The 10,256-nt window shown below is 49.0% G+C and overlaps 1 protein-coding gene across 1 annotated transcript in view; it reads right to left on the bottom strand.

The window, feature by feature from the left end:
* Positions 1-10,256, bottom strand: part of SAMM50 (SAMM50 sorting and assembly machinery component) — a 49,663-nt gene that overhangs the window by 1,453 nt on the left and 37,954 nt on the right. The window contains exon 14 of the mRNA XM_061566471.1: positions 7,399-7,540. Coding sequence (XP_061422455.1) covers positions 7,399-7,540 — 142 coding nt within the window. The remainder of the gene's footprint in view (positions 1-7,398; positions 7,541-10,256) is intronic.

Below are 10,256 nucleotides of genomic sequence, written 5' to 3'. Positions count from 1 at the left end.
GCACCATTGAAATAAATATTTACTTTATCGAATTCCTCCCACACGAAGCCAAACATGATTGATGGAAGTGGCTAAACATCCCAATGGAGCAGTGACCCTCTTTGAAAACATGTCTTGAAACTCAGCGACGCTTTCTGGACACATTTAAGGGTATTTCTGGTGTGATTAAGAATGCAACACATTTTTTCATTCCACGGACTGATATGGGTTCAGCGTGAGAAAACACTCCATGACCAAAATCGTCCAGAATTTGCCCAAGCTGGCCTTTAACGTTAAGCAGGCTGAAGCTGTATACAGGGACTCCTCTACTTACGAACATTCTACTTAGGAACTTTCAGAGAAGCTAATAAATATGTCCATATGTCCAGCTACCTGTCTGGATCGAGAGTCGTAAGTTCAACCACCGCGCAATAGATGGCAGGGGTGGCATCTACAGCTGCAGAACATGCAGAACCAGTGGCATCTACATCTACAGGAAATTATACAACTTTTAAAGCCATTCCCCGTGTTTAGTGTACACGCCGTACATCACGTTTGGAATCGACAAGAGTAAAGTTCGACCTACGAACAAATCTACTGGGGAACAGACCACTGGAACTTAACTCGTTTGTAAGTAGAGGCGTCCCTGTATGTGGCTTTGCTTGAATGGGCGACCACCGCGTGAAATGGGCTACACTGCGGGCAGCAGCGGGAAGTGCGGCAAAAACCCAACGTGCCGCACTCGCCTCCCACATGTGTGCTGCCCGCCTTCGCCAATCCCGCACTGACCAGCGCACGCTGAAGTTCAGTCAATGTAACGCCCGCGACCCGCGACTTGTGGCACGGTCCTCATCCGGCGTTGGATGCACTCCAATCGGTTTTGTTTTATATTGTTTGTTTTCGTCAACTTTGTGACCCCCGCCCCGACAGGATATGTGTGTGTGAAAAAGGGCTTAATAGCTCATCGAATTTCTCCCGGATAAAATAAAGACCCCCGATTCCTACTCTTAGTTCTTTCGGTAAAGTCACGTAGGTAAAAAATTAAATAATAATAACTTATTATGTTATTTTTAATTAAATAAAATATTTTTTTTCCTTTTTTATTAATTTTAATTTAATTTTTTACCTACGTGACTTTACCGAAAGAACTAAGAGCATGAATCCTTGCAGTCACGAAAGCTTCAAATCTAGAACCCCTGATTCCGGATCGCCAAAGGGGACCGGAGGAGCGAGCGCGCGTACACTCGCACTACGTGGAGGGAAAACAACAAAGCCATGTGAACGGCAGCAGTGGTCAGGAGGAGTTGGCCAGGCGACAAAATGCCAGGACACAAAGCAAAGTATGACCAAGATAAGCGGGGGGGTGGGGGTATGAGTTGGGGGGGGGGAGCGAAAAGGAAGTGGTAGTGAAAACGGTTGAACAAATATACCACAGGGAGGAGCAGCAATGTCGAAACGCCTTCTTTCTTGTCACCACGCTTCTCGAGGTGAACTTTAGAAGCTAAAGTTTAAACAAAGTATTAAGAAAAAGTAGAAGAAAAAAAACTCGAAAGGGAAGCTAAGGGATTAGAAGCACTCCAAGCTCGCCGTTGCGTTATTGCCGCTCACGGCACGGACACACGTCGTGGTCGATGAATGAGAGGGCTCTCTATTTGTTTTCGTCAAAACATTCCACTGTGGCAGCTCTCCGACGTGTTGCCGGGTTGCAACGAGCGTTGGGACGAAACCCCCCCCAGCGAAACGTCGGACATGATGCTCACACAGCCCGAGAACACACGGGAGAAGTATTCGCAGCACAATCGCGAAAAAACATCAGCGGTCGAGGGATCCGTCGAGATGATGCTTGTTTTTTTTCGTTCGTGGCGCAAAAGGCGACGAGTTACGCAAACCGGACCTTTAGCAGCAGGAAAAGCAAGTTGAAGTTTAACTTTTTTTTTACTGTGACCTGCAACTCAAGAGGCCACTCGGCACACCCAACCCCCCCCCTCTACACTCACAGAGAGCGCGTGCGGAGGAGGAGAGCGGCGGGAGTGGTGGGGTGGGGATGGCGGAGGAGGTGAGATTCGGAGGCGGCGGGGTTGGGGAGAGGAAAAAATCCACTCTCCTCCCCCGTTCCTCTCCCAGCCACCCCCTCCCACCATCACCACCTCCTGCACCGACCTCCACCCCCCCACCACAGCACAAACAGCCCTTCCCAGAAACGGCACGTCGTGTACAGAGGAGGAAAGGGCAATGGCGTCAAGGCCACTTGTCAGATATGGCCGCGAGCCAAGCTGCCGCCACTGCCAAGTCAGGTCTGGGTGGCACGGCAACGAGTTTAGAAGTCCCCGGATTGGACCGCCAAAGAGGGCCCCTGTTTGGCGATCCCGTTGGTCCCAATAAATCGGGAGGTTTTAAAAAAAGTCGCCGGAGCAACGTGGACATAGTGCCCACCACGACGGGAGTAGTTCCACGTCGCTTATCCGACTCGCTGGGGGACCGAGAGGCACTTAGGCGGCGGACACGTGAGCATTTACAGGAAATGACAGTCACACCGAGCACAAATTGCTCTTATCATGGGAAATTGCCTTATTGTATTTTCTAATTAAACGAATGAGCGTGAGATTAAGAACACACCTCATAGTTAAGACTGAACAGTAATATTACATGCTATGGGTCATAGCGACTGCATCTATTACATTATACATTGTAATAATATGAAAGTCAATACCCTTGTCAGCTTCCTCATTCTGTGCCAAGCCCATCTACATCGGCGGAAATGAGCCGGAAGATGGAAATTACACATCCAGCGAAGCCAGGTTTCCTTGTACGACAAACTATAGCTGGCTATCCCTCCACCCCTTCCCGCAATGTGCTTAAGCCTCGTCAAGGAGCGTTCATTTTCAAACTCGGGCGAAACAACCGACGGCTGAACATCAGCCATCAAGTCTCACAAGTGCCGCAATGCTGTCCGGGGCAAGGCACACGAAATCAGAGAGATGTTGTTCTCTTCTTCTTTAAAAATGGTGAAAGGGCTCGCTTGGGTAAACACGCATCTGCCAAGAAAATATCTACAACGTATACATGAAGTCATGCTCGTGAGCAAATCATCCAGAATGCGCCCGATCTCACCAGATTCCCGGAAGTAAAGGAGGGTCACGTCTGGATAATGCTTAAGAGGGGGGGGGGGGGGGGGTTGACCAGCATGCATAAACTAAACTACTACTTCAGCATGTTTTATTGCTGTGGTTGTTCCACCCGATGAGGATTGCTTGTGTTGCCATCGAAACGTCGTGATTTATTTTATTTCTACCTACGTGACTTTACCGAAAGAACCAGAGAGTTATAAACTAAACTATTTTTTATTTTACTAGGGAAGGCCAACTGAGCTATACAGGTCTTTTTCAGAAGCGACCTGGCTACAACTGATAGTCCAATGAAGTGGCTTAGCATATGGAAATTTATAGCAGCCAAATATGCTCCAAACGTGTGTTTCTAAATGGGGAGGGAAAACCCGGAGGAACCGGAGAAAAATCCACGTGACCACAGGCAGAGAGAGAGACATGCAAACTCTAAATATACAGGCGTCAGGGTAGGATTTGAACTCATGACTTCCTTCTAGATTTGAAGCTTTCGTGACTGCAAGGATTCATACTCTTAGTTTTTTTCGGTAAAGTCACGTAGGTAAAACATTTTTAATTAATAAAAGTAAAATAAAACAAATTTAAAAATTCACGACGTTTTGGAAGCAACACAAGCCTCCGTCTTCAGGTGGAACCGTCACAGCCACGACAGCTGTATCAAGTAAATGAGAGATCACAAGAAATACTACCCCGTATATATAATGGTGACTTCCCATGACTTCCTGCCAACCCGGCGAGGTAGTTAACATCTCGCCATGGTGGAGAGATGTTAACGAGCGGGTGCTGTAGGACGCGGGCGGCGTGGTGGACGAGAGGGAGGTGCAGTAACAATCTGTTGCACTGTACTTCTGCGTTCCCGCTTATCAGCTCCCCATCTTCACCAATCAGCGCTGACCAGCTTGGTAAAGTATGGTGAAAAAACGCCCGCACAACTCGGCAAGGGGTGGCCCTCGTTCAGCAGTGGATTGCAAAAGGGGCTGTACATGAACATGTGGGAATACGCATGGGCTGTGCATGTACATATATATGCATACAAGTGGGAATACAGCACACCAGCAGTGGTTAGGAGTTGGCCACGAGACAAAACGCCAGGCCACAAAACAAGTACACGGATGAAGCAGACCAACAGCTTGCATTTCGACAGGAAACATGACAGGCAGTGCCTGGGTGTTTGGAAAATCCGAGTTGTGCAGGAATGCAAGATAATACAATAATAAATGTTGAGTTTTAAATCGTGTTGTTAATCAAATTGCATCTCTCATCACCGAGGAAGGAGAGACAAGCTGGATGACAGCCAGATGGAAAGCAGGCACTAACAACTGCCCAAGGTCTGCAGTCCTCTATATAAATGTTTTTAAACCAATTAATGAGTGTTTCTACATATGGAAGCAAACTGGAGCGCCCGCATGAAAGTGACGCGTGCGAGGGGGGACACTCCATCCCACACAGAAGGGACAGTATATATTAGCCTGCATTTTTCTGCACTGCTTTTTTCCGGCAAGCCAGGATATGGCTTCCTCGGCGCCCACGGGAAGGAAGTTTCGCAACATTTTCTGCGATCCGTCAACCCTCGCCTCTCCTCCACAGCGGCGAATATGCACGACCGCCCGCCACCTGCCACCCGCCATCCTTCTACATCCTCCGTCCTCCCAGCCAACATGCCCTTTCATATTGGCTGCCGGGTAGCCATTTGACCAGTTAAAAAAAAAATCCCTCCCCTTTCTCTATTCATTGGTAAGGTATTGGGTTCCATCCGGCTGAAGGGCCCACGCATTTGCTGACTCATGCTGGGTTCCTGCTCAATGGTTGCACTGCTCGGCCGAGGCTATATTCGCAGCACCGCTGGGCACTCAACGCCGAAGGCAAGGCAGACGAGGGGGCTCGGTTTGTGCAGGGAAAAGTTCTAACTTTTCAGCGAATGGCGTTCCACTGCTGAACGAGGGCCTGCCCCACACCTGTAGAGGTCGTGAGGGTTACTTGAGCATTCTTCACCACGCTTTGTCAGCGCGGGTTGGGGGAGATAGAGAAGCGTATATATGCTGGAGCACAGAACTACAGTACAACCTTATGTTTTGCTGGACTGCCCTTCCGCTGCCAAAGACGTCGCACCATAGAGTGCAGTAAACATGCAAATAACCTTAGTTTTTAAGTATTCTTTCCCAGTAGCAGTCTCAAACTCGGACACAATCAAATCTACAGGAGTTATTTACACATTTTTTTGCATTATTGCCACAATCTCATCGTGAAAATCCAACGGGGGCCACGTTGCAGACGGCGCTCTCCCCTGCCCACCCCCTCCCCCCCTCCGCCACCCGCCCTCACCCCCAATAGGCAAACAGGATCTGACTGCCCTTAAGCCTCCAACAGACAGGTAGGTTCCACCTGGCTCAGGCATTCCCCAGCGCACGCTACGCTCCACTTGAGAGTAAAACCAGTGGGTCTCTTTAAATGGAGCGTGCTGTGAAAGTGAGCGCAGCAGCAGCGCCCCAATAATAATGAATATCCTCTTTCCCCACAAATATTATCCCGAATGTGCTCTCCACGTCATGTCAGGATTCGAAGAATCCATTCCACAGAGCGGTGTGGTCCTTCGTGTTAAGAGTAGGGCCCACGGAAGTGCATATCGCAGAGCCTACTCGGAGATCGCTTCAAGGGACCTCTGGTTCACCTCATAGGGGGCAGCACACCCCCCCATCACCCTGCTCGTGAGAGTAATGTTCGTCGCCACATCGTTAATTCTAACCGTTTGCGCAAATATTTATTGACCGTACAGATTTGGAGGCCCATTTGTATTACATTACGGTTACAGAGAGATTAATCAATTTCATCGTATAGAATGTACTCATATGCTCACTGCAGATGCGTCCTATTGTGTGCGTAAGAATCTTTTTTTTTCAATTCATATGTATGGTTGGGGAGCGATGATGCCATTAACTTAGTAGAGGCCTAAGTTCGATACCGAGTTACGGCAAACGTAAGCAGCAGACAATACTTCACCACGCTGGTCTGCAGCGTGGTGAAGTATGGTCAAACAAGCGTCAATGACTCCGACAGCATGAAGAGGGCTTTTTCATCTGGTAATAGATCAACAAAGGGATCTGTAAATTGTTGTATTAATTTTCATCAGTTATTAATAAATATTGTACGCGATCGGTAATGTGTTTCATTGATTCCATACAGCAGAGACGACAGATATTACAAACGTCACAAGGGCAAAGAAGAATCTATTCTTGAGTGGAATCGTGAGCCTGAATCGAGACAATTCATCGAACCTTGGAAGGAGTACATCTTTACAAGGCTACTCTACGGGACAAACGTCTCCCCGGAGCAATGGAATGGATACTCACCTCGCTATAGAGTAAATGCACATGCATGCTCATGCCTACGGTAACGGAATCACGGCACAAGTGCAAGGGACCCAATAATCGCAGAGTTTGACGTCAACATCCCACGATTGGGCCTTCATAGCTTCTAAATGTTCCGGCAAAGCAGGTGTGCGCAAACATAAATGAGCCTATTTCATCGTTGCATCCAATGCATTTGCGATTCCGACACGGTGGAATTTCCCACGAGCTCACACTTAAATGGATGCCCTATGAAAAAGTATGCACTGTGTATAGCACGTGACTAAGCACCACGCATGTATTCTTGAGCAGTTGAAGCCAAAGCAAAACTTATGCGACGCAAATAAATGTTTTGTTACTTTAAACAAATTAAACCCTTATACATAGAGAGCATTGATATACATTTTAAATCATTGTAACCGACCAACGGTACAATGCAAGATTCATGTGGATGCACTGTTTGGTTAAACCCATTTTTGCGGCGTGCTTGACCTAATGAACCCCTTGTGAGCGAGAGAGACACCGAGCCAGTGAACTTGACTGCACGATCTCAGCGGCGTCAGCGTCTCAGAGACAGCCACCGTGAACCCAATGGCCGAGGACGTTCTATGATGTGCAGGTGCGTTAACAGCGTCGGGTATTAGCCAGGACCTCAGTGGTGCAGGCCCAATTTATCTGGCGGGGCCAATATCAAAACTCTGATGGTGATACACCCAGCAACTACGATTGAACTCGAAATCTGTGTGCTGCCAGCTGAGTTTTCGCTGACACAGCCATTGCGAACTCCCAGATAGAGAGGGTGAAACACACAGCCAGAGCGATTAAACCCATAATTCTAAGCGGTGCATTCGCAGCCACAGCAAAGCGACCGTTACGAATAAGACGCGACGGCTGCTTCTACGACTTGTGTGCACGCGTGAATAGGGCACTGTTGGTCAGCGCCGGTTCCCCACCTGTCTCCCGGCTGCACGCAGGCAGGGATGCAGTAGTTGAGTTCAAGACGCGCGATGTTTCCCAGCCGCAGCAGTATGCCGGCGCCGTACGAACAGCGCAGGCCGTCCGCCAGGCGCGCCAGCTGCGAGCGGGGTCCCTCTTCTGCGAGCAGAGAGAGGCAAGGGTCAGGAACCGTCCGGGTCAGGGTCAGGGTCGAGTGTTCGTTAAGTCTTCCACTGTGCCTTTTGGCGTCATCTGGTCCAACAACATGTGAGACTAGGCTCTAAGGAAAGCTGTCTCGGGTGTGGACCAATCACTTCAAGGACAGTGCATACATTATCAAAGTTATGTTTTTGTTTACATTATGACTGCAGGTTTTGTGGTCTATGTAAACATGACTCCTTGTAAAAAGGGTGTCAGTTTTGTTGCCAGATAAAAGGGTAAAAAAACAATTATCAAGTCTTCCACTGCTCGAACAAGCAACGACGTGGTGCTTGTCACCACTGAAGGCCTGTGCCGCCATCATCATCATCACCTTCATCACCTTCATCATCTCCGTCATAATCCACAATCACATGCATTAGAAACCTGGTCACTGACAATGACAATTACAAACAAAAGCTGATAGGTGCGCAAAGAAGCATTGGAATTAGAGTGAGAGATGGGTAAGGGAAATGATTGGTTAGAAAACATAGGCAAGTTAAAGACATCGTATTGAGTGATGCGTTTGAGCAGAACACATCATTCCATTCCAAGGGATGATAGGCATGGTCGGGACTATCGACAGAGCAGCAGCCAAACGATGGATCAGGCCCGAGAGCACACCCACTGCAAAATATGGAACAAAGGAATTGGCTTCAGCGCAGGAGCGACGGATTGTTACGTCGTGGGACCATGAGACGTGGCGATGGCTTGAGGAGGCCTTCATCCAGCAGCGGATGGATAATGCCTGATAATAATGAGCACAGGTGGTATGTGATCGTTTTATGTAAAACCCCGCAGCTGATAGAGATTCCAAAGCGCACCACGACGGCAAAAACAGAATCACGTCCCCAAATTGTAATAATTTGTGGAAAAAAGGAAAAGGGGGCTGGCAATTGTTAAATGGCTAATGATGATTACGCAAGAGGATCATCATCTTAGGAAGAGTCGCCAGGCAGGCAGGCTTGATTCCGCATGTCTCCGAGAGTCGCACGCTCGGACACAGCGCTGAATAAATCACCACGAGGAAAGGGGCGCTGGGGGGACACGGGGAGGCAGCGTGTGGCACGCAGGAAGCAACGCCTCCAGACGGCACAGTGCGGCCGGCGGAAGCAGGGAGGAAGGAGCAGTGCGATGGTGGCGGTGATGGTGGTGGTGACGGGGGAGGGGCAGGGCGAGCAGTGAGATTTCAAAGGCATGTGTACAAAAGAAAACTGGGCTCCCTGTAACAGACCTCAAAAAAAAGTTATGAAGTTGAAAACATGCTTCACGCAAATTTGGCACTCAAACTCATTCATCCATTAAAAACAACAACTAAATTAGCAAACGAACCAGGGATAAAAGGGGGATCGCCGGTACCTCCACCACAAACGGCTGCGCTGGGCGGCTTGGGAAAATTATTATTTTTGTTCCACCCACATCCCCTGACTCCCAGCTCCACACCCACACCAGTCCCCCCCCCCGCTTCCCCTGAAAAGCCCCGGGCTGGGAGGAAACAGTTTCCCACACGCTCTCAGAGGCTTTCCCACAGCTTCCCACCACCACCACCACTGGCGCTTTACTTCCACGCGCCTACGAACAGGCAGTCTCACGAACCCGCAGGCCAAAATTGTCGGCCCCCGCTAATGCCGCGTCTGTTATGGTTGCTGCGTTTGCTGCTGCTGCTGCTGCAAAGTACTAATCCTGCTGCTGTTGCTTCCTCCTAATGCGGACCGCACTGTGAGTGGTCTAGTAAATGACTGCACCGTGCACAATCAAATAAATGTAATGGCTCCTTTGTCAATCCACCGCTGGATGAAGGGCTTCCCCCCCACCCCCCCATGCCGTGCAGGTCATCGGGGGTTATTCGAGAGCACCTGGCGGGTTTGTCAGCGCGGGCTGTTGAAGGTGGGGAAGCATAAACGGGGGTGCACATGAGTACGGTACAACAACTGATTTTGTTGCACTGCCCTTCCGCTGCCCACCACGGAGCCTTGCAGCAGGTTGCCCATCCACACGCTATCCAGGCTCAACCTGCTGAGCCTCCTAGTGTTTACGAATGCACCCGGGATTTTTTTCAACTTGACCTTCCCATGATGTTTTTTTTCCTGTTTTCTACATTACACTGCTAAGCCAAACACGGCCCTTTCGGAAATTCTGCAGTAATCATCATCAACCATGGTCAATCACTCACGGCTGTGCAAAGTAACGATCCACCTAGCACCTGCAAGCGAGCCAATTCAACACTCCATCTCTCCAAACCGGACGTCCTCTCAGGAGCGCTCCCGTCGTTAGTTGACCACTAGCCGTGAAAATTGTTTACGGTCAAAATGATATCTTAAACCGTCGGTATTTATATTTGAAAAAATCAAGCAAGCAGAAGTGGGTTCATAATTTATCTCTTTGCAACTGTCTTCAAGGGAAGTCACATGTTGAACAAGATTTCAAAAGTTCTGCCTCGGCGTCTAGGGGTATTGTACGACACCGTTTTAGTGTCACGTGCCCTGCAAACTCCAGTAGAGGACAGAGCGTCCCGATGTCGATTCTAAGAATAAAACAAATCCCGGGGAATTCGTGGATTTCACTCATTTTACCAGAAATACTTTTAATGACACGGTTCCCGCACCAACCCCCACCCGTGCCGCCTCGGCCATGAAACGCTGGGGCAATGTTCGAGAATTCATCACTGGCAAATGTC

This window comes from Lethenteron reissneri, chromosome 37, assembly GCF_015708825.2.
Source record: "Lethenteron reissneri isolate LAM-NWPU_2019-01 chromosome 37, ASM1570882v1, whole genome shotgun sequence".
NCBI classification, from domain to species: Eukaryota; Metazoa; Chordata; class Hyperoartia; order Petromyzontiformes; family Petromyzontidae; genus Lethenteron; species Lethenteron reissneri.
Note: the sequence above shows the minus strand (reverse complement) of the source record. Positions and strands in the feature narration are given on the sequence as shown.